The following is a 25,231-nucleotide window of genomic DNA, read 5'->3' as shown; positions in this document are numbered from 1 at the left end:
AACGATGGTCCTGTTGTCTCAGCCTTCACAGCACCTTGATCACAGGCCTGTGCTCTAGGAAGGCTCTTGATATGTGACTCTGGTGGCTTTATAGTGAGAATGACACATTTGACAATTTTATAATGAAAGAATACTATTTTTATAATCAAAGAAAAGAAGTAAAGTAAATAAGCCCTCAAATGATGTTTTGTAGATGTTGTAAGTTGAATTGTGTGATAGCTGCACAACCCAATAAGTTACTGATAAAAATCGCTATCATATACACTCTAGATTGGTGAGTTTTATGATATGTGAATTATATCTTAATAAAACTGCTTAATAAAGACAGCATCTCCTGGGCCTGGAGAAGTGGCTCAGCAGTGAAGAGCACTTGTTGCTCCTGCAGAGGACCCAGGTTCAGTTCCAAGAACCCACATGTACAGCTCACAGCCATCTGTTACCCTAGTTCCAGGGGATCCAGTATCCTCTTCTGACCTATTGGCATGAGGCACACACAAGGTGCACTTACATACATGCAGGCAAATACATACAGGTAAGACAAATATATTTTAAAATTATAAAAGAAAAACTGTGTCCTGAACCTAAAACTTAAATACATAGACCATAGGTATGAGGTGTTTGCTCATGGAGGCAAAAGTACCTTCTGTTCTATGTTGGTATCACATGTTACAACTTTCATTGTTGACCTTGGAAATCATTATGTAATAGAGATGCTTTGAATGACCATTAAAACACACACACACACACACACACAAATATCCTTCACTCTGTCCAAAATATGCTATAGTTTATAGACAAATATTTAGCATATGTATAGTAAAAGTAAAATTGATAAACAGTTTTATATCATATTTTATATGTATTATCTTTTGATGTCTTTTTAAAATTCATTGTCTCTGTGTCCATTAGGGCTCTTTTTCTTGTATATAGTAGAGAATCTATTTTGAGCTGGTTTAAGTGAGGTGGGAGGCAAGTGGACAAGACTAAGAACCCAACAGTCCCATCTTCAGACTGCCTTTGCCCACGGCCCAATAGGACCAGTGGGTTCAGATTCCTGTCTGTTTCATGGCTTCATTGCTCCTAGATTTGGTCAGTTGTCAGGCACTGTAACCTAAGGTCTTTGTCCTAGAATGCTAAAATTTCTCCTTGGCGTGGCCATACCACATACCCATTCCTCACATCGTCACACTAGCAAGTAGAGTGCATCATTAGTTTCTCCCTGGCCCCCATGGCGCACCTTGAGCCTCACCCAGTTCCATGGGCTTTGGGAAGAGGGGGCTGGCAACTCATCAGAACCTGAGTTCTGTTCCTAGTAGCTGAATGGCGGCTCACAGCACTTTATACCTCTTCATCACTGACTTCACTTCTCCTCATTGCCATCCTCCTTTGGTTCCACATGGCCCACCTTCCCTTTCATTCTCTTTTTAATTTATTGCCTTTGAAGAAAAGCCTTTGAAGCTATTGGTGACATACTTCTGTAAAAAAAACCAGATTCATTTAAAGAAAGGATCTGATGTCTCCTGGTAATGACAGGAACTAAACTCATGAAGTCTTATCAACATGACTGCCCAAACATGATCTGAACAAGGATGACATGCCAAAGTGGATGGGAAAAATCTACTAGGCCTCATCCCTACAAAAAGAATAACAGACAACTAAGGAATGCTGAGGGCTGAAAAAATAGTCTTCTCCAGGAAAGAACACGCCAATTGGCTCTCCTGACATTGTACATGTAAGGAACATTATATAGACTGAACATGGTGCATTTAGGAGTATATATGAACATATACACCACACACACTCACACACAATAACAATGAAAATGCAGCCACACATTCGAAAGAGCAAGGAGGAATATATGGGAGGGTTTTGAGGGAAGAGAGGGGAGGGGCCCCTTCCCCTAACTGAGGTGCCTAGTCTAGTCTCAATAGAAGATACACCTATTCTTATTGCAACTTTATATGCCTAGGCTGGTTGATACCCGAGGGAGGCCTCCAGTTTTGAAGAGAGAGAGAGGAGGAGTAAATGAGGGTCAGGAGAGTAGGATGTCCAGGAGAGGAGGGTGAGGGAACTGAGGTAGGGATGTAAAGTTAATTAAAAAAAGAAACAAACATTCTGCTGACCTAACATTCCCTGAATTCGAATACCAAGAGAAGTGTGTTCATCTGGTGCTCAGACTACACCTAGGAGAGCCTGTAGCTTTTGTTTTCTTACTACATTTGGCCTGGTGCCTGTTAAAATTCACGTGTTTGTTTATTCATAACAATGTGGTTTTCCACTTTCTCCTTATCTTGTCTTTTGGTTGGTGCCTTCTTTCAGCGGCTTCTCAGATGAAGAAGTATTTGAATCTTTCAGTCCAATACAGTGTTGACTGACTCCTTGAAGTGTTCAACTGTAACCCAGCACAGGCTCTTCAGAAGTCCTGCTTTACTTCTTCCATACTGAGTACTGAACAGCGGGAGGCACGTGGTAATGGAAGGCATTTAGTGCTTTGGAGAGTATTCTCCCTGGCTACTGTCACTTCCTTGTCCCCCTGAAGGTGGGCCTAGGACAGAGTCAGCACTGGAAGGACAGGCCCCACTCCCCAGAGGAAGATGATGTGCTGTGCTGGACCTCACTCTCATTCCTTGAAGTTACATAGAAACTGGCTTACATAGAAACTCGTTTATCGGGAAAAAGTGACGTACTTCTAGGACTTATGGGGTTTGTTTATATCTTCATTTTGTTTTGTTTGAGATAGTCTCACTGTATAACCCAGACTGGCCTTGATTGAACTCACATCCTCCCACCTCAGCCCCTGAAATGAAGATACAGGCCTGTGTCATTAGGTCCATCTTATTTTAGAGTTGTGAATGTTGCAAACCTAACTGCAATTTCCCTTTCCCATAACCTTCATGTCTCTTCTGAGTCCTGACCCCATGTCTGCCGCCCTGCTCCCCCCTCCTTCCTTTACACCTGCCCCTGGGTCTGTGTGTGTTTGTACACAGAGTGTAACAGCACAACAGACACGGTTGCTTTGCTTTTTCTGCATTTTCAGTCATTAGGCCCCAGCAAAGATGATTCTACCTTGACCATGTGAGGTGTCTTTTTTTTCTACAAGGACCTTCTAGAGCAGAGTTCTCAGCCTGTGGCTTGTGACCCCGTTGGGGATTGAATGACCTTTTCACAGGGGCCACCTAAGACCACCAGAACACACAGATGTTTACATTATGATTCACAACAGTAGCAAAAGTACAGTTACGAAGTAGCAACAAAAATAATTTTTATGGTGGTGGCCACCACAGCATGAGGACTGTATGAAGGGGTCGCAGTATTAGGAAGGTTGAGAAACACTGTTCTAGAGCCTACTCACAGAACCGCCTCAAACAGTATCTAGTAAATACTTAAAAGTAATATGCCTATAGCATTTTTAAGACTTCCAAAATACAGGGTTCAGTTATGTTGAATTTGGGAAAGGTATGAAGTTGTGTGATTATTACCCCTGGAAACTCTGCTTTTCATCAGATAATAACGGTAAGTTTAGCTTTTGTATGCTCTGGAGATCCATTTGGAGGTCCATTTATTCTTTGTTGGAAAATTCAACTAACACCCTTATAATTAAACCCCTCTGCCAATAGGTCAATAATGTTTTAAACGAAACCTACGGAAGTAAGAATACACTTTCAATCTTCATTTCCACCCATTTGCGGCTAGGATTTTTTTCAGTCCAAAGTGTGGAATCCATAGTTGTCAAAGAAATAATGGCGTGAAAACACTAAAAGACATCTACAGCTACCATTAATGATTTTGGGCTACTATAAACACTGACAGGTTCAGGCTGGTTATCTCTGCTCAAGGGTAGAGAGAAACATCCATTATAAATTCTCCCAGGCCTTCCAGCTCCTCATTAAGAAACTTTGGGGGGGAAATGCAGTACAAGAGGGGCCTGGTTCTAATGATGGAAGTGGAACAGAATGATGAGGTCTGTGGGGAGGCCGAAGGCAAGAAAAGGCAAGGGTGTTGCTTGTGCAGTTTTGGCGACAATGAAGGGGACCTCAGTTCAGTCGGACGGCACCTTACAAAATGTAGCCCATAATTCGAGCTGTCAGCTTAATCACAGTGCTTCCAGGTAAAGAGAAGGGGCCCTTGTTTCCTGGGGAAAGAGAAGCAGAGTTGTTTGCTGACCCCTGCTCTTCAGCCTGCCACAGACCGCCCTGCTCTGCTGGCCTTTGTGTTGCTGTCCCCTCCTTCTTTCCTTCTGGTCATTGTGCTCCCTTCAAGTGGCCCCCTGGAAGGGACCACCCAGGGGGCTGTACAATAGGGATCGAGGTAGCCACCAAAACATAGGTTTTGTAAGACAGCCAGTCAAAAGAAAAATACTGTTTAACTATGTATGTGTTTGTCCCTTCTACAATCGTTTTGTGTAGCACACAAAACCCGTATACACACTTCACAGTGGCCTCACATATAGTGGCTCCAGCCGTCAGGTGTCAGGCTTGAGATAGTCACAGCTAGTTTATTTTCCCAGGGCACTGATTCTTGCTATGATGTTATTTACATTCTTGGATTTATTGCCAGGAAATTTGATATCAAAACAAACAAGTTGCATTGGCTTTATTTATATTATCAGTAGTCCTCAGATCTGGCGGCTGGACACTGTTCTCAAGTAAAATTTGTCTGTGATATTACTTAACAAAAGCCGGCAGCCTGGAATTCAGTCCTCGATGGCCATTTACACCTCTGTAAAAGGATTAACTCTAGCCAGTTTTCCCCTGTTTGAATCTTAATTTGCATCCTCTGGAGGTAGCACTTTATAGACCTTCAGTACCTGTAGGTGAGAGGTCACTAAACCTCTCTGTGACTAGTGAAGGCGCTAAACAGCTTCGGCTCGTTAGTTCTGTTATAGTAGGTGCGGCCCTTGTGTGTGTGTGCTATATGAATACATTCTCCTACAGCTGAAGAGGATTTTAAATGTGAGTTGTAGTCAAATTTCTATAGGACTGAAACATAAGAAAAAAGAGAAAGAGCTTAGAAGAATGGTAGTTTTAAAAAGTAATCTTTTCTGTCTACACCACATAGTTTCAGTTTAAGGGTACCCCTTGTTTAGCTTGCCCTGTAAGCAGCGGATGAATTTGTCTTCTCACCAACACAATGCAGTGGCTGTGTGAGCCTTGCCAGCCCAGCACTGACCTGCAGTGATTCTGAATACAGAAGGGGTGCAAAGGAAGCTAGGTCATGAGTATAATGGGGAAGAAAGAGTTATGATTTAACTGATTCAATAAAAGATACTTGGTAGGAATGGAAATAGAAAACTAGGGATATTTTAATGGCTACCTCATCGTCAATGCCACTCTTTCTCCATGGAAAACTTGCCAGACAGAAGGACGGTAGAGAGTTGTTTTGTAAGAAAATATCACTGCTTTAGTAAGTGCTAAGAGAATTTAGAGGCACAGTAGCACTCGCTGCTCATCCCAGCAGTAGGAAAGCTGAGGCAGTAGTACTAGTTCCCGGCTGGGCTGGAATTGAAGGCGCAAAGCTAAAGGATATTGAAGAGCTTAAGGGTATTTGGAAGTGACAACAGTGTCTTGGTGCATTGAACCTTGAAGAAAAGTTTTCGGTTGTTCCAGAAGAGTTGAGCCAGGCAGAGAGCTTTTGGAGGCTCTAAGAAAACAACCATAATTAGATTAGTTTCAATTTTTTCTAACTTTCAGAGTTTGTGGGACAATGACTGGATCTGTTCATTCAGCCTTACAAGGGTAAGAGGTGTTTGAGGAGGGAAATAATTTTAAAGGATGAATATCTGCTCTTTTTTGCTTTTATGTATCGTGTATATATGTCTGATAAGAACAGAAGAACATCCAGAAAAGAGCCCATCCTTGATCTGTACTTAAAAAGGAACTTCTAGTATATGAGTTTGCCCAGCAAGTTAATTTTAAATATATTTATTAAAAAACAAAAACAGAAAACATGGACACACAGACCAAAGTTTCTTAATGGGCTTTTGGTCTTTTTGCCTCTGTGAGGCTGATTGAAGTTTAGGGAAGAAAAGAAAAAAGCTGCCCAGAGCTTTTACAAAGAATATTCTAGTTTTGCATACCTGAACCTTCCTTTCTTACTGAGAATTGTGCTGCCTACTGGTTTTGTCCCTTTCACAGAGACAGCTTAAGAAAGGAAACACTTACTTGGTTCATAATTCTTAGTCCATCATGACAGAGTCTGTAGCAGAAGGAACGTGTGGCTGAGCTCCTTGTGTCATAGTGAACAGGAAGCAGAAAGGATTAGAAGTAAGGCCAGGTTTTAACCCTTAAAGCCCATTCTCAGTGGTCTATGTCCCCTAGCTAGATCCCAAAGCAGCACCCCCTTTAGGGACATTTCACATACAAACTACAACGGGAACCATTTGACCTCAGCTGCAACCAGAGCGGATCACCTCCCCCCAACCCTCTTCCTCTTGGCTTTGCCTATTAGTGGCTGTGGTAGCTGTGGCAGGGAGAGGGGGAAACTGGGACTGGAGGAAAGGAGGCCAGGGCTCCTGGAACCTGGACTAGGAAGAAAGATAGGGCCAAACTTATGAGTGGTGGAAATTTTCATCAGGCCCTGGAATTGGAAGGTCAGTTGCCTTTTCCCTTTCTTACCTCTGTAGATGTGGGCTGTTCCTAAATTACTCACTCAATACTCAGGATATGCTCTTTAAAAGATGATGGCTTTTGTTGTTGTTCATTTGGAAGTTGAGTTTCCTTCCTGTGGTGGTTTGAATAAGAATGGCCCCATAGGCACATAAATTTGAATGCTTAGTTTTCAGAAGTAGCACTCTTTGAGGAGAATTAGAAGGATTAGGAGGTGTGCTCTTGTTAGAATGGGTGTGGCCTCATTGGAGGAATTATGTCACTAGGGGTGGGCTTTGCAGTTTGAGAGGCCCAGGAACTCTCACTTTTTCTTTTTACTTTGGGATCAGGATATCACTCTCAGCTAGTTTTTGAGCACCACTCCTGCCTGCTGCCAGGCTCCCTGCTGGGATGATACTAGACTAAGGCTCTGAAATTGTAACTGAACCCACCTAAATGCTTTCTTTTGTAAGAGTTACCTAGATTGTGGTGTCTCTTCACAGCAGTAACAGTGACTAAGACACTTCTCTAAAGTTCTATTCTAGGTGTGAACAAATATAGTGTTTTATGATTGTTTCATCTTATTTCAAATATAATTTAAAACTTTAAACAAGTAACATTATGTAATTGAGCTTGACACTATTTATGACCATTTGAGGCTGTTTTTCCTCATGGAAAATAAAACAGCAGGTCAAGCATACTTCACAGCAACTGAAACACAAAACTGAAGTCTCCAAAAGATAACCCTCAGAGAAACATGAAGAAGTCATCAGGTAGAGATGAAGAAGAGCATTATTTCTGTAGCCCTTCATACAGGAATTTAATAGGTTTGACACTAAGTAATCCTCAGCACGTAATACTAACATTAAAAAAAATACAGTATCATTTTTCTTTTCTATGATTAAAAAATTATTCCTTAGTTCATGTGTTCAGCCTGAATTGGCATTGTTTTCTTTCCAGTTGTCTCCAGGATTCTTTATTTTATCTTATCGCTCCTGGTGGTCTTATTCACCTGCCTGGTGGCATTCACCATTGACTCTGGGATCTCTTACTACTCTGAAACTGGCTTACTTCTGGGGGACCCTCTTCTTTAGGCCAGGTATTCTTCTGGAATGAAGTGGCTACTTGATGAAGCCAGGAAGAGCCAGGATCCAGATTCTACCCGGGCAATTAGACTTTTTTTTTTTTTTTTTTTTTTTTTTTTAGGTACAATAAGTTAGATTGGTCTGAAAAGTTTAGGGAAGTAGACTTCAGTTGGGTGATGGACCCAACAAAGGTCCTGACCCAGAAACGAAGAAACCCAGGAAAAAGCTTGGAACTTGGCTGCAACTGGAACACCAGTGTCATGGGTGACAATCAAGAAGTGGCTTGAATCTAGTGGCTCATTTTCATTTCCTTTTCTCTAAAGATCTGCTTCAGAATTGGGATGAACTGAGTCTGCCCTTATTGCTCTCCCTGTAGCAGTCAGCCTGCAGTCTTCTTTATCTCTGTGATGTCTGGTACATGACCATCACATCAGTTCTGTAACATGCCTAAATCACCACTAATTACCAACAAGCAGGTTAGCACATTGCTAAATAAGTGGGGTTTTTTTTTGTTTTTTTGTTTTGTTTTGTTTTGTTTTTGAGTAATCCTCATTTTCTTTTCTGTATATGTGTCTTGGGTATTCAACTCTCAATGTGAGGAGCTACTTCAAAGCAGAAACACTGTTTTGGCTTTAGCATTTTCTCTCATAGTAGTTCAGAATCATGCTTCCCACCAATAGACATTGTTTGTCTTTGGGAGGCTTCTTGGTACAGTGACAGAGCTCATCTGAAGTAGTGGCCAAATCGTTAAGATTCTCCCAGTGGGTAAAGTAGCCACCTTTACTCTCCATACCTTCCATTTCTCACTAAAATTAAAGAAACTTTACTGCAGGGGAATCTGAATGGAAAATAATAGTCATTTTCAGCACGTAGGAGTAGAAGATGTAACCCACACTTCAGCTAGAAAATTGCAATTTCTTAGCAGTGACAATTTAAATAAATTTTGTAGGCTGTGGAGATGTAACTTCGTAATGATTGACAGTATAAAATTAGCCTTTTCTGCTGTTAAGATTATCGGCATTCCCATCAGTTATATGGGATGTGGAATGAGATTGCCCAGCTGTGGATTCGAACCTCATTAAAGTCATCAAAGGGTTAAAAGTTACTTCCTCCAGTGGATGTAAAACTGTCACAAATACACAAACAAGTTTTTCAAATTGCCCCGTTTTACATCTTTGTGGAGAGACGTGTCATGGCTGCATTTTTATGTCTAGATTATATTACAGATATATTTCAATAAACCACAAAGAACCACCGGAGCCTCTAGAAACAGGCAGCCTGTGCTTAAATAAACATCTCGGGCGGCACCTGTTTTATTTTATAGGCTCTGTAATCACAGTGACATTCTGAAAGAAGACCTTGAAGCTTGCAGAACAGCTGCCCTTCACAACTTCCTAGACTTGAAGCTGGGGTTAACAGCAGTGCAGGAGAAAAAGGTATCTGGCATGAAATGGCTGCTGTGGTGAGGCAGCCATCTTGTCCCAGTGCTTCAAAATCAAAACATTGACTAGTAGTGAAATTAGCCCACATCGCCAGTGCTTGCTGTCATCAGTTCAGCCTTTTGACAGACATCTATTTGTCTATAAATGTATTTGTTTTTTATTATTAGTGAACTGACATCCTCAGCACCTTCTGGTAGTAATGTTTCTGAGGATGGGTTTGTTCATAAATATAAAAACATATACTTTAGTGGGCAGGGGGAGGGAGATGTAGCCTTTCAGCCTGGTGAGAAACCCAGGATTTTTCTACCATAGCTACCAACAAGGAGGTTCACAGCAGATCTAAGCACTACGTGTGTTCCCAGATTCCAAGTTCACTCCAGATATAGACCCCTTAGTCCAAAGATGGGTCTTGAAATGTGGGTCTCAGGACCAGAGCATCAACAGGAGCTGAGAACTTCTATTTGAAAAGCACTTCGTTCAGCCCTACCCTAGACCCAGTGATTCAGGAACTCTGAGGGTGGGGCCCAGCCATCTGGGCCTTAATGAGCCCTTATTATTTAAAGTCCTTCAGTTTAAGAACTTGAAAAGAGTGTAAGCCTGGGTTAGGGAAAGAGGGGCGCTACTGGTTTCTAGAGTGGGTGAAACATGAGCCAAGACTCATATACTTCCTTGCTGTGTTAGAGATCTACTCCATACCCTCTTTATGGTCTTAGAAGCTTTGTAACATCCGGGTGGCTTTGTTTATAGCATCGTGTGTGTCATACAGGATCTGCAGTAGGGACCTAATGCATTGGCTAAGTGTTGCCAGTGTCACAGCTCTGCTCTTAGGAAAAGGGCTGCCTATGTCTCTTCCTACAACATATCCTCACTGGTTACTTGGAGAGAACAAATTATTGCCCAGGAATTAACAGGGCTTGCTTGTTAAAGACTATCGATGGATGGTGTCCTAGTTACTTTTCTCTTGCAATAATAGAAGCGTTATGTGAAACACCAAGACAAGGGCAACTTACATAAGGAAGGGTTTATTTGGGTACGTTTCCAGAGGTATAGGATCCATCATGGCAGGGAGCATAGTAACAGGCAGAAAGACAGGCATGGCATTAGAGCAGCAGCTAAGAGTTCACATCTAGATACTCAAACAGGAGGCAGAGAGAGACACCAGGAATGGCGAGAATCTTTTAACACCCCAAAGCCTGCCCCGGGGACACACCTCCTCCAATAAGGCTACACCTCCTAATCCTTCCCAAACTGTTCTGTCAACTGGGGACCAGGTATGCAAACATGTAAGTCTCTAGGGACAATTCTCATTCAGATCACCACAGTTGGAACCTATGAGCTAAGAAACAGAGCAGCTTTGTATCTGTTTGGCTTCTATCCAGTGCTGTCTTCTCTATCTTTCAGGGACCAACATAGGCTGTTTTATGTTAGTGATGATTGTAAATAGGGAAAAGAAGTATATTTTTTTAAGAGTAAAATTCAACTTGTATCTAACATACATGGGGTTCCATCGTGGGCTAGGTAGAAGTCAGGATAATTGGAGAGATCTTAACAGAGAAAACTTCATTGGATTGGGTGGCCCAATTTACAATACTTCTGCATTTTCATTTATGCTCTCTGAGCTGGAGGAGGCTGGAAGTAAGCTTCCTGTTTGTTAACTTCTTATTTTCTATCACATTTTTATCATGCAGAATAAAAGCTGCTGTCTTAAAATCCTGCTTTACAAGGTGATGGAAGAAGCTAGCTTGGAGGGGTCTTTCTAAGCTTTGTGGGTTGATTGGTGATTACAGGTTACAAGGCTCTTTAACCAATCTCATTACTTTTTATCGCTTTTATATCTGTTTATATACAATTTGGCATAACCCACTGTTGTGATATAGAAAGTGTATTTGCATTTGTAATAAATGAATAATAAATTTATAATAAATAATAGGTGTAGCTCCTAAGTGTGAGAATGCGGTGATAAGATGGTCTACATTGGCTAAACTGGGATTGTTTGTCCAGAATAGGGTATTGATTTCCATTATGAGAGATTTAGTTTCATATGGCCTACAAGCTATATATAAACGTCAGCCTTCCATAAGATGTGATTCCTTATGACAACACAAATTGTAAAATTAATAGTTTTCAAGACTTTTCTCTACTGTGATCATTCTTTAAAATCAGATGAAGCCAGAAATGTGTGCTCTCAACATTATGCTCTGTTACAGTTAGAATTGCCATGTATGTTGTCACCGGGATGCTGTTTATAAAGCACTGGCTCACTCTCTAGCCTTGGGGAAAAAATGATAAGTGTTTGTGGCCTTGGGAGACAAAACAGTCAGATTTTGAAACACAAATTCTTTCTGATTAATTTAAATCACCAAGCCCCCCTCTGCCTTTTTTTCAACAACTTTGCTGCATCCTTAGTTCCCAGGAGTTCCAGCAGGGAACTTCCCTAAATGAAGTATTCCTCTCTGATCTTCCCAGGGCCACAATAGTTAACAGGCCAGCTTGGTGAGCCATTCCAGAAATGCAGATTTGGAGAGAATGGTTTGCTTCTGTTGTCTGACAGTCAATGTCACAAGTGCCATAGAATTATAAGGCAGGAAAGGCAGAAAGGCTTAGCAGGTTATGAAAACCTAAAAGCCTACTGAATAGATGAATGTTGGTATGACTGGGGTCCTGCTTTGCTCCTGGCAAAACACGGCACTCATAAATGTCTTACTAATTGTACTCATAAAGTAGGATACCTGTCCTAGAACATACTCCAGAAGATAATGTGAAGATTTTGAATTCCTAGTCACAAAAAGGAACAACAAGAAGAAAAAAAGGTAAAATCACTGCTTTCATTGGTTTTAGTTAAGCCAAGAATTAATTTTATGTTATGCCAAGAGTTTCGTATGCAAAGCTTACTGTTACTAAGTAGAGGGCTAAATTCATATTTTAGACTTTTATGAATTAATATGACTCACATCATTTGGATATAAAATTATTTAAATTTGCTGGTTTTTTTCTTCAGCAAAACACTTTAATTAGTTTTATCATATATGAAAAATGCTGTTAAGACTTCTATCATTTGGTGTATTTTTTCCAGGTGCAACTAATTCTCTCTCTTAGTATCTACTTCCAAATATAATTAATTATTCTCTTAAGCTAAGGGAGTGAGCTTTACGTTATTTGTAAAGGATGTAAAATTTCCTCTGCTTTATTTTACTTAAATTCAGAATAAAACTCAGGACAGCATTACTTTGCATTTAAAACATTGGTCAAATTGTGAATGTGTAATAAGTCAGTTGGAGTTAAGGAAAAGCTGATACCTTTGTTTGGATTAGAGAAGTTTATAAATTATGTAACATCAAACTTAATTTTTTGCATTACAATGTAAATAAATTTTCTTTCAAATTTTTGTACCACTGTGTAGGTTTTCACACTTAGTGTGTTCATGTAGAGACTGAGAAAAACTCTGTTCAAGGACAGTTGTAAACTCTCTGCCCCAGGTTTCCTGAAATTAGTCAGGAAAGTTTGATGGTTAGCTCAGCTTTCCAGAAGTGCTGTGTCTCCTTTAGCCACTCATTTGCTGTTTGGCCTGTCACAACCCAGTTAATTGACTTTGTCCTTTTGTGGAAATAAATACATTAATTAGAAGAAACTAAGCAGGCTGGACTCAGAAGGAGGCTGCCGCTGGAGTGGAGTAACAAAAGTCCCACAGCTTGACTTTGCTTCTGTAGAAAAGCAATGGTCTAAACATCAGAGCAAGCTTCTCGCATAATTTAATTTACCTAATTGTAAATATCGTTCACTTTAATTAAACTTGCTTTCAACTATAAATAATTGAATTACTTGTTACAACAAAGATACTTCATAAAATGTGTAGGTGACAAGTCAGTGCATTTTCCAATAGGAAAATCTAGTAAGAAATAGAAGTAAAAGTTGCTTCATCTCATAGAGCCATTGAGGTGTGCTAGGAACCACATCAAGTGCTTTCTATCAAATGAGTGGGAAGTCTTAGAGTCATCCTTGAGAGTTTTGGAGAAATCTTAAGACCTCACCCATCTTATTCCAATTGAGGAAAACTTTGGTTTGGGTCAAACATGATTGTGTTATAACAGGACATGTTAAAGAAGATTCTGGGCCAGGCATATTGATGCACACCTTTAATCCCAATACTCAGGAGGCAGAAGCAATTAGATCTCTGAGGTTGATACCAAATCTGGTCTACATAGTGTATTCCAGGGCAGTCAGGGTGAACAAACAAAAAGATCATGAATTAAACCTATAATTGCATTTTATCATGAACATTTTCAAATAAAGACAGGCGTGGTAGCACACACATGTAATCCCAGGACTTGGGAGTTAGAAACAAGAGATTTGATATGAGTTTAGGCCAACCTGAGGTGCATAATGAGCTACTGGAGAGAAAGGGGAGGGAGAGATAAGGGTAGAGAGGCAGAGAATATGAAAATGACCAAAAGAGATGAGAACAAAACAAGAAAAAGAAAGCCCCCTCTGGGACCCCAGAGCTAGTGTCAGGGGAGTAGGAGATTATTCTGGCCGTTAGAATGCACAGCATCTCAAGGTAAATTAAAAAAAAAGTCCAGAACCACATAGTGTTCCATGTTCTGGAAATCTGGCCTGAACCGTCGGCCATACACTGCAGTAAAACTCTCTAGGTCTCTAGAAGAGGGCCAAGCAGTGGCGAAGGCTTAAAGGTGCTGGGATCTAAGGAAGGCCAGCAGAAAGCTTGCTGACAGCTTTTCTGTTACATGGAGATGAAAAGATGCCTCTAGTTATGGTACCCACTGCCGAGCTTAGATACCCTGCGATTTTGGGGCCAGTGACACAAAGAACAACACAGGAAGTATAAAGCACCACAGAGGTTCTGACCCAAATAGCCAGAAAAGGAAAAGCAAGATGACGTGAGATAGTCTGTGTCTGCACTCCGGTGAGTGACCACATAGAGACAGATACCATTTATTATCCAGTATGAAATGTTATACATTACTTTGTTTTGTACATTTCTCTCTTTGCAAATTTTTAAAGAGAGGCTTCCTCAAAGGGCACATTTTGGCCTGGGGCTGAGGTGTTCCCTGCTTTAGCTTCCTTGGTGCTGAAATTGTTTTAGGTTGCAGGATTGCATTTCTTCATTCCTTTTAGAAAACTAGAAAATAAACATGTTTAGTTATCTATGTTTGAGCACCTGATAAATAGACCTCAAACCAAAATTGGTCAGAAAGAGATAAGGTGGCTTCATATTGATTGAGGAAATAGTCCTTTAAGAAGCTATTATAATTCTAAACATATATGCACTGAATATTGGTATACCTAGTTTCATAAAACAAGCACTGCTGGATGTAGGCATATATGTACTCAACACATATAATAATTACGGGTACTTCAGTTCCCCGCTCTCACCAATAGACAGGTCGGATAGACCATAAAAATTAACAAAGGTATGCCTCAGTGTTTAAGTGTACTTGTTGCTATTCCAGACTATCTAACTTAGGTTCTTAGTACCAGCAAGGTGGCTCATAGCCATGTGTAACTCCAGTTCCAGGAGATCTGACACCTCCACAAGTACATATACACAGGTAAACATGCACACGTGTACATACACAGAATTTTTTTAATCTTTTAAAATTTAGCAAATAGCGATGACATAGATCAAATGATTTAAAAGAACTCTTTATATTATCCCATCCAAACACTGTAGAATACAGGAGCTGATGAAACTGAAGATATTGGTAAACACAAAGCAATTTTTAACAAATATAAGAAAATCAAAATAATTTGATATACTCTGTTTGATCCTAATAGAATAAATTAGAAATTAGTAGCAGGAGCAGCTACAGAAGTACACAGATTCATAGAGACTGAGCAGCATACTACTGAATGGTGAATGAATGTGTCATTGATGAAATCAGGAAGACATTTTTAAAATTTCCAGAATCAAATGAGACTGAAAAAAGGATGTACTAAACCTATAGGTCATAAGGAAAAGAGCTCTAACAAAGAAGATTAGAGCTATAATGCCTACGTTAAAAAAGAAAACTCAATTTAATGATGCATCTTAAAGGTCTTAGAAAACATAAGTAAATAAACTCCAAACTGGTAGATTAAAAGAATTAATCAAGATCAAAGCAGAAAGTCATGAAATGAAAACTGAAAGAGTGATACCAAGAATTAATTAAACAAAAGCTTAGTTTTTGAAAGATAAGATTTCTAAGCCCTTAACCAATGTAACAGTGAGAGAGAGAGAGATAGACAGACATTTGCCAGTCAGTCATGTTGTCTATAGTCCCAGTCAGTATGGAGGAAGAGGGGGGGGAGGGGGGGGGGGGAAGAGAATTGCACTAAGTTTGAGGTCAGCCAGGGCTATATAGTGACAGGCTGGGGGTGTTAGTGAGGAGGCTAAATTAGTAAAATTTGATATGAAAAGTTAGACAGTGAAAGTCAGAGGTTAGGTAGGTAGGGCATGCTTGTGGAGTCACAGTTTCTGTTCTCAAGTTTACTGCAAAGCCATAGAACAAAACAGCTAGATCAAAAACAGACATCTTGGTCAGTGAATAGAATAGAGGACCCACATTAAACCTACATAGCTACAGTCGTCTGGCTCTGACAGTGTCCAAAAATGCACACTGGGAGAAGAGACAGCTGCTCCAACAAATGCTAGAAAATTGGATATCTACGTGTAGAAGAATAAAACTGGAGTCCTGTCTCTCACCCTGAAGAAAATTTAAAAATCTGTTTAAGTGTTTCAGTGTAATACTTGAAAGTCAGAAAGTGTTACAGGAAATGGAGGTGGGGGACCTCAAGGTGTAGACAAAAGCAAGGACTTTCTGAAAAGGATTCCAGTAACTCAGGAATGTTATTGCATGAAGCAAAAAAAAAAGCTACATACCAACGGAAATGCTCGAGTAAAGAAGCAGCTGCAGAATGGGAGAGATTTTGCTAGACATCTCCTGACGGAGTTAACCTTTAAACTATAGAAAGAACTAAAAAACAAAAAACAAAAAACCCTACTAAAACAAAAGCAAAACACCTAGGCAATCAATAAACAAATGTAATATATGTTTCTCAAAAGAGGCTGTATAAAGGGCCAGTACACCTCTGAAAGCTGTTGAGCAGCCTTAGCCATTAGGGGAATGCAATGAAATGTACGCTGAGAGTCGGTCTTACTCAAGTGAGATGATCCCTAAGCAAACAGCAAAGTTAAGGATGTAGGGCATGGGGAAGGTTGGTGGGAGAAACTCTCACACTGGTGATAGAAATGAAAGTGAGTCCAGCTGCTGTTGGACTCGGTGTGGGAGTCCCTCAGAAAACTACAGACAGCACTACACAGGGGCCCGTTACACCAGTCCTAGGCATCTATCCAAAGGACTTTTAAGTCAACATGCCATGTGGGTGCTTGTCCATGCATGTTCACTGCAGAACTTCACGTCGCTGTTAGGAAATCAGCCGAGGTATCTGACAACAGATAATGCATAAACAAAATGTAATATATATGAACTGTTTATTCCACCATAAAGAATGAAACTATAATGGTCTTTGATGGGAAATAAGTGGAGTGGCAGTCATTTTATTAAGCGAAATAAGCCAGACTCAGACAAATAATACATGCCTTCAGTCACTTCGGGATCCACTTCCGCATCCTAGATTATATAGAGCTACATCAAATAATACCCATACCTACACCCGAGAGAGAGAGAGAGAGTGTGTGTGTGTGCGTGTATGTGTGTGTAGTCCAAAACATTTTTAAGGTTTGTTTATATTTGTTTTTACATGAATCAGTGTTTTGTTTTTTTTTTTTTTTTTAATGAATTTATTGTATTTCAGTGCATTGCAGTCAGTATTCCTTTTGCTACTTAAGTTCTTCCACCTCTGGCCTGAGGGTAGAGGACAAGCTGAGTCTTTTGACATATCTCACTGACTTTTGGGAATGTCCTTAGTTTCTGGTGCTTCATGATGTTTTGGGTTCATCTGATGAGTTTCCTGCAACCAGACTGGAAGGGAGCCTCTCTTGAAAGGAGATGCTTTTAGTTTAACAAAGATAAGTAGTACTGTTGTACTCACACTTCCATCTTAACTCTTCCATAATGGTACTGTCATTGTTTTCACTGTAAGTAGGCCATAATAAAAATGTCACATAAGGATGTTGTTGAGATGGAGATATGAGTAATGTCACTTACTGACACCAAGCATGGCTGTGCTTTAAAATTATTCTGTGGGTCTTAAAATATGCTGTCTCTAGGTCACAGTTTAGACCATTTTGTCAGACTCAGTAGGCATTAGTTATCTTGGCTTTGCAAAACTTCCTGACTATTTCTGTGTGCACTCAAAGTTGAAAATTCTTGTTAGCAATGATACCAAAACAAAACAAGTTTTTAAAAAAAGAGAGGTTTGGGAAAGATAACTTAATGGATCAAGAGATATGTAGATCCTAGAGAATAGAAGACACCCAGTGGCCTCTGGCCTCCACATGTACACACATAAGTGAGCACAACCAGAAATAAAATACACATATACACACACTTAGACTTACACACACATATATCCCCCCCACACACACACACACGGGATTTGAACACAGTTTTGTAGTCTCAAATATGTTAGGTTCTTCTTGATATATGCTGTTCTTGTAACTTGCCTATAAGGCCTTTAAAAATGTGAGAATACTCTTAATTCACCAATTTCTACATGTACTTATGGATCTGTAGTGTGTTTCCCACTTATTTCTGTTTTACAGAGCTGAACAAGGACCAGATTGGCACTTACTGAAGACACAAGAGCAGTGTGTGAAGGAACGTGATAATTCTCCTAAGGAAGAGGTATGTAGTGAGGCTGTTTTCTTAGTAAAAAAACAAAGGTTAGAGTTAGTAAGAACTTTTATTTAGATAAGTTCCAAGATTATATAAGCTATTCTTTTGGGGAAGTAATATATTCTGAATAATAAACATATTTGAAAAAATAGTAACAGTAGTAAATGAGGTATCATGACTGGCTGATATTTTTAACTTTCTAATCTTGGATTTTTGTGTGTGTGTGTTTTGTGGAAGGCTCTAACGCCTGAATTAATGTTAATTCAGGTCCCGGAGATGGCGTAAACATATCTACCACAACATCTTCACAATTTAGGAGCATCTGGAACATTCTGATTTCTATTTGTATGCCATACTTTAAATGTGGTAAAGTCACTCATGTTAAACCAACAAATACATTTTTGATCCATTGTTGTACATTGTGCACAAGTACTAGGCCAGATCCAGTAGGAAGGGAGAAATACATGAGCCGCAGCACTCTCCTTCTGAGGCTGGTTACCAGGACGCACATGATAAAACGGCAAAGAATGTGTACTCTCAGAAAGGGAGCCCAGCTACCTGGGGAAGCAGTGAGGGAAGAGTTTACAATGGAAGGAGTATAGAGACATGTAAGGTGACCCTTTAGAAATAGGCCTTTGACTAAGTGAGGCTGGGGAAGCTGTCTCTGGGGTGACAGAGAAGGGCTGGTAGGAACCAAAGAATACACTAGGATACCTAACACAGACGAGGCAATAGAACCACTGTTGGTGTTTTTTGTTTTTTGTTTTTTTTTTTTAAGTTCATTTTTAATTATGTGTGTGGGTGTGAGGGTGTGAGGGTGTCTGTGTGTGGGAACATACAAGTGAATGCACGTGCCTGTGGAAGCCTGAAGAGGGTTACATATCTCCTGGAGTTTGGAATGCTGCTGGAGACCTTTGAGCTAAGACGATTTCTCCTTAAAATTGGACTGAACAGGCAGTTTCTGAAACTTGAAGGTATGGCTGAAGAAATGCACAACACCAAGGAATAGTGTTTTTACCAAAATGATAGCATGCCTTGTAAAACTCAGGACAAAATCCTGTTTCAGTTTCTGAAGCTGTTTTGATATATGTAGCGCACACATGTGCATGAGGGAGAGAGAGATGCTGGGAATTGAAGCCAGAATCTTGCTCATTTTAAGCACGTTTACCATTACTCCATATCCCACAGCCCTTATCATCCTTCCATGATTAGCTAAATAGGGTATCTGAGGAGTTTCTGTGTATTGAAAAAGGATAGATATTTAGTAGATGTGATGGGTTAAATCTTTCTCATTAGAGAAAATCTTAAAAGTAACTGATTTTGAAAATTTAAGAAAGCTCCATTAGAAAATTCAAAGTCTAATGAAGCGCAGGAGTATTTACTTTGATCTCTTGGGTAAATGGCTAATTAAACAGCCACATGTAAATGATGTTTACCTGTGGGTCCCTGTGCTGTCTGCTCCAGTCAATCCCTTCTCTTGAGTAAACACATGACCAAAGCCATAGAAACTCCCTGTCCCCTAGAGACCAGATAAGATCTGTCAGCACCCGCACAACCTGGTAGGCAGTTACATAAGTGAGCTGCCTGCTTTTAATTCAGAAAAATTTGTAATTACTTTATGTGTGTGGGGGTGGGGGGGGTGAGTTGGGATTGTCATTGAAATACAAAGTGGCTTAATGCTCCTTTTCACCCAAGTGAGGGCTGTTTCCACATAGGAGAACTTTGACACAGAAGAACAACTTACTGATGTCACTCAGAATTGGTCTGGTGCTGCCCACACACAGATTTTATTTACCGGAAGACATGGTCCCTACATGATGGACTGTTTTCTGATATCTCTTACATATTCATTCCCTGGCTCTTGTGATTATTTCTGTCTTTTAATTGCTGCACAAATAAAGTCCCTTCCTTTAACTTAACTATAACTGGTACTGGTGCATATGTTTTTCTTTAAACACTGAAAATTATTTACCTATTAGCAAGAGGAAGGATTATGAGGAAGTGGTAGTTGAACCTGGGAGCTGTCATCTGCCGCCATTGCACCTCAGGAGCTGTGTGAGAGGCACTGTGTGCATGTAAAAGAGAATTTAATTCTGCTAAGTGCTCTCATCCTTAGTTTCTCTTTGGGCTCATGTTGCCCTTATAAAAGTAAGATTCCTTTAGAGTTGGATGTGATTTCTTTGAAGAAACAAACAGAAAAATAAAACAAAATTTTGAAATGTCAAACAGAAAACTGCCTCTGTGCTACTGTCCATAAATAATACTGTTGATATGAGGTATGGCCTTTAATATTTAAAGTATTTGTAACTAGGGCTAAGAGTATAGCTCAGTGTTAGAGCACTTGCTTACCACACACAAAGCCCTGGGTTCAGTCTCCAGTAACACACACACACACACACACAAGCAAATGTTGCACTGTCTAGGTATGAGACTTCCTTTCCTGCTTGCCACAAAGTGAATTTCCTTTCATAGTATCACGTATTCTTCTGTTTCATTTTGAATGGCTTTACATAGTCCCTGTCCACTATACAAAGCCCCGCCCTGCCCACCATGCACAGTCTCCTGACTACTTTTCTTTTACTTGCCTGTTGAACATTTAAATTTATTTCCCCCCACTAAGAAAGGCTCAGACAATATCTGCACAATTCAGGTTTTCAAATATTTCATATTTCCTTAGAATGAACTTGTAGGTACAAGTTATACTTGTAGAATAATCAAGTCAAAGATATATATATATCTTTCAGATCTTTTTCTATGCATTACCAGATCTTACTCTGGAAAGGTCATGAAGTTAAAAAAAAAATAATGGATGAATAAAGCATTTGTTTGAGTTCTTTCTAAAATTAAATGCACAAAAAATTTTGGAACCATTTTGAGAGGTAAAAAATGACATTCCATTTTTGTGTTCACTTGACCTTTCTGCGATGTGGTCGACCCCTGCTTCCTCACTGTTCATTTTCTACTAGGGGAATAATATTTGATCTTTACTGATATATAAGAACTTTTAAAATATACATATGTACATTTTGTGGCAGTATTTTTGGCACCTTGATCTTTGCTTTTTATGTTTTGGGTATGGTGTCTGTTCACTAATAGTTTCATGTATCTACTTACACATTTTTATGTATTTGAATATAGTAATTGACAAACTTGGGGATATACTTTAAGAGTCACCCCAGATGTTTCTTGTAGTTCCAAACATAACTGGATCTGTATTTAAACTGAACTCTGATGAAATTCTAGAAGAATTAAGCCAGCAAGTTTAGGAATACCACTCAGTGACACTCATAGAAAAGTGTAGACAACATTAGCTCTGAAATATGAATGTGTCAACACCAGTCAGATGGTGTTTTCAGATGGTGTGTGCCCTGGCATGTCATTCCAAACCTGTCTCCTGGTTCTAGGAAGACCAGGGACCCGCTTGATGGTATTGGCTAAGGCTTCAGACTGCCGAGAGCAGTGGAGCACCCCCATTCTCCTTTCAAGGACTCCACAGAAATCTAATTAGAAGAGAGCCTTTATTAGTGGCAGACAAGGGTAAACCTGCGCATGGCTGTTTGTAAGCATGATTCATGGGGGGAAAACCAGTGCAAAAATTATTTCAGAAGGTGAGTCTGCAGAAGCCATTCAGTCCTACTGTGAGATGTGCCAAGAAGCTTGTTGCTCTAACTCTGCACTGGGTCTTTGCTCCTGTGCAGGTACGAGGGAGTCTCCTCAATAATAGATAAGCTCCTTCGGAGTGAGAGGTCCTCAGAAGGTGCACAGTTCAGGAACATCTGCAGAAGAATGCCCTAAAAATATATCCTGAGAGATGGCTCATTCAGTAAAGAGAACCTAGGTTTCATCTCTAGGACCCATGTTAAAAAAAAAAAAAAAAAAAAAATCCAAAAAAAATAAATAAATAAAATAAAATAAAATCCGAGAATGTTGCTGCATACTTAGAAGTTTTGTTTTTTAAATGTATGCTAAAACAGTACTGTTAAGAGATTAAGAAATTATTCTGTGTAGTGGTGGCACACACCTTTAATCCCAGCACTGATGAGGCAGACGTAAGCAGATCTCTGTAAATTCAAGGCAAGCCTGATCTACAAATTGAGTTCCAGAACAGCCAAGGCTATACAGAATAACCTTGTCTCAAAAAAAACAAAAATAAGAAAAAAGAAAGTGTTACCAATTGTATCACACAGTATAATTTAGAAACACACACTCGAAGTTCTATCAGAATGTATAGATTGTTTTAAACCCAAGAAAATAAAAAGTTATGGATTTAACTGTCAGATTTCTAAAGGTGAAGCTTGGTTTTGAATTCATACTTTAAGATGCTTAAAGTATGGCACCAGCAGATACAATCAGGGTGGGTCTAAAAGCACCTTGGGCAGTATAAGGATGCTGTCCAAGGAGGCTTTCCTTCTTCCTTGCAGCCCTGAGGAGCAGACAGTGAAGAGCTGTGTATAAGCTGCTAGGCTGTGAGAATGATAGCTGGTGATGGGAGCCAGCCTGGGCCTAGCTTCGGGGTCAAGGCACCATGTCTGTACCCCAGTCTGCTGAAACAGAAGTCCTGAGCAGTTCATCTACGTAGACTTGTCAGAACTGAAGTAAAATCCAGGGACAGTTTATGCAAATGAAGGCAAGAACCTAACCACCTAACCATTAACACTGCAGCACAAGGCCCTAGCTACAAGGCTAACTTAACACCAGAGCCACTGGCCAAAAACTACAACTCCTTAACACACCACCCCAGACCAGTTTCTCTAGCTTCTATCATAAGCCCTGGGTCCAGAAGCATTACCTGCCCTAAGAAAGTCAGAAGGAAAAAGCCTTGCAGCAAGGTTAGAGCCAAAGGCAGTGGCCTTGAGCTAAATCTCAGGGCTTGTTCTTCCTTTCTCTGCTTCAGTGGCCTTCACATCTGAACATCTTTTCTTTCTGCTATGCTAACCACCAAGAATTGTGTATTTCTTCCTTATTCACTGAAAGATTGCCTGTCACCCAGATGCTCAGCTACGTAGAACCTGAGGACCTTTGTCTAATTCTACCAGCCATATTGGCCTGTGATATCTTGGGCCCATTTCTTACAGATTTGGGAGGACACTGCCTCATATTTTCTATAATCACCAATCAGCAGGTCACCACCACTATCATGAGGGTGGGGCAAATCACCAGTTTCTAACGGAGAGTGTGTACTCTGGCAGTGACAGTGTGATAGCAGTTGTCTGGCTCTCATGATTAGTATATTGTTACATCCTAGGAGCGAAGTTCTGGCCTCGAAGTTAGAAGACTTAGTTAAGGAGGCTCTGATTAAGATCACTTTCCCTGTACAGATGGGATAGTCAGTGTCCTTTGTGAAAGGATATGGGGTGGAGGATAGCAGGGGAGTTTCCCCAGCTCCTCAGGATATTCCAAGGTAAGTGTAGACTTTTAGCCTTGGCTAAAATTTAAGACTCAAAAGCAGGTCAGTTATCTTTTTGCTTAGTGTATTTTTCTTCTTTAATTCATTTTTATTTTATAGTTATTTATAGATATGTGTGCCTATATGTGCACTTCAGGCATGCAGCATCTACCGTGTTCTGAAGAGGGTGTCAGAGCCCCAGGAACTGAAATTACAGGCTGCCTGATAGAGGTGCAGGGCACCAAACCCGAGTCCTCGGCAAGAACAGCAAGTGTGTTTAAGTGCTGAGCCATATAGCTCCAGATCCTAACAGATCCAACTCTCTTTCATGAGTCTAGAAAACAGGACTCATGCAATGAGAGAGTAAAACTTCCCTTCAGAAAGGAAGTCTGAGGGTCTGCTGGGAGACTAGGCCATCTCAGAAAAGCAAAGGTGATCTCAGCTCACAGATCTGTTTCTCAAGTAGGACATTTGTGTAGTACATAAAGTTCAGTCTTCAAAAACATTATTGTGAATGAAAATTGATATATAGAATTAAATTGTGCTGGCAAATTTAACTAATTTTTATCATATATTTTGATTGTGTGTTCCCTTTCCTCAACTCCACCCAGATCCTCCCACCTCCCTACTCACCCAGCTTCATGCTGGTTCTCTCTCTCCCTCTCTCCTCCTCTCTTATTTTGATCTTGAGGACATTTTAACATCAGGGAACAAATCAAATTCTAAGTAAAGTTTAGCTTAAAATATATTTTAAATCTGAGTCTTTGAGAGCAAGGGGAATACGGTTCTTGTTTGTTTTGATTTTGTGTGTGTGTGCTTTCTTTGAAACACTGTAGGCAACAGCATCACTGAAAAAAGCCCTTCCGGAAGAATGTGGCCGTGGGCCAGCTATTCACAGTAATGAGTCATCTTGCAGCATGTCGTCTATTCTGAAGGACAGTGACGGGGCAAAGGAGGCAAAGCCCACTCTGCGGCTCAACAGTGTGCTTGCAAGGGAACACGGTAACTATTGTTTGCAGTGTCCACGGCAAAAAGGCATTCAGAGGCAGTGCCACGTCCTCTTTCTCGAGGCATATGTATAAAATACCACTAACCAAAGCCTTTCTCAGAGTTAGGCGCATGGTGTGTTTCTTGTTCTATGGTATATTCCGGTTAATGTGTATGTTCTCAGTCTGAGAGGAGTGGAAACCCTAAGTGCAGTTGTGTTGAGACCTAGTGAAACAAATGCTTACAAAGTAGGAAATCTTAAACCAATCACTTACCGTACCTTTTAGACAAGATGTAAGTTAACAAAAAACTGTTAAGTGAAGAGACAGTGAAAAGTAAAAGAGTCATATCAAAACTCCACATACAGGGGACTGGAGAGACGGCTCAGTGGTTAAGGGCACTGGCTGCTCCTGTGGAGGATTCAGGTTCTGCTCCCAGTATCCACATGGCAGTTCACAGCTGTGTACTTACTCCTGCTCTTATCTGGCCTCCAACAGGCACCAGGCACGACATACATGTGGTGCACATACATATATACATACATGCAGGCAAAACATTCTTACACATAAAATAAATCCTAAAACACACAGGACCAGGAGTGTAGCTCAGTGGTAGAGTGCATACTTAGCATGTGTGAAGTCCCAGTTTCTACTCCAGTGCTGAAAAATAAATCTGCTTCATAATTATGTTTTTAACTTTTAGAAGTTTCAAGTGGCTGCGGAGATGAGAGCAAGGAAGAAAGCATAGCTGCGGCTCCAGTCACAGGTAAAGCTACAAGTGCCACACGGTTTCAGTCACTGAATGCAGTCTTATTGCGTAACCAGACATTCAAGGTTAGCCATTGGTGGGTCCAGTGTTGTTACCTACCAAGGTGGTAAATAGCCATGTCCGCCGAGCTCTTCAGCTTGCCATTGAACACCCAGCCTGGAAGCATCCTCTGTCATGCAGCTCT

At 40.3% G+C, this 25,231-nt stretch overlaps 1 protein-coding gene across 1 annotated transcript in view; it reads left to right on the top strand.

Annotated features, from left to right (window-relative positions):
• Positions 1–25,231, top strand: part of Kiz (kizuna centrosomal protein) — a 97,178-nt gene that overhangs the window by 44,466 nt on the left and 27,481 nt on the right. The window contains exons 7-9 of the mRNA XM_055602609.1: positions 17,834–17,915; positions 24,129–24,294; positions 24,982–25,044. Of these exons, the coding sequence (XP_055458584.1) occupies positions 17,834–17,915; positions 24,129–24,294; positions 24,982–25,044 (311 nt within the window). The remainder of the gene's footprint in view (positions 1–17,833; positions 17,916–24,128; positions 24,295–24,981; positions 25,045–25,231) is intronic.

This window comes from Psammomys obesus, unplaced genomic scaffold (assembly GCF_907164565.1).
Source record: "Psammomys obesus unplaced genomic scaffold, mPsaObe1.curated_primary_1811, whole genome shotgun sequence".
NCBI classification, from domain to species: domain Eukaryota; kingdom Metazoa; phylum Chordata; class Mammalia; order Rodentia; family Muridae; genus Psammomys; species Psammomys obesus.
The sequence above is the reverse complement of the archived record's forward strand: the minus strand, read 5'-3'. Positions and strand labels throughout refer to the sequence as shown.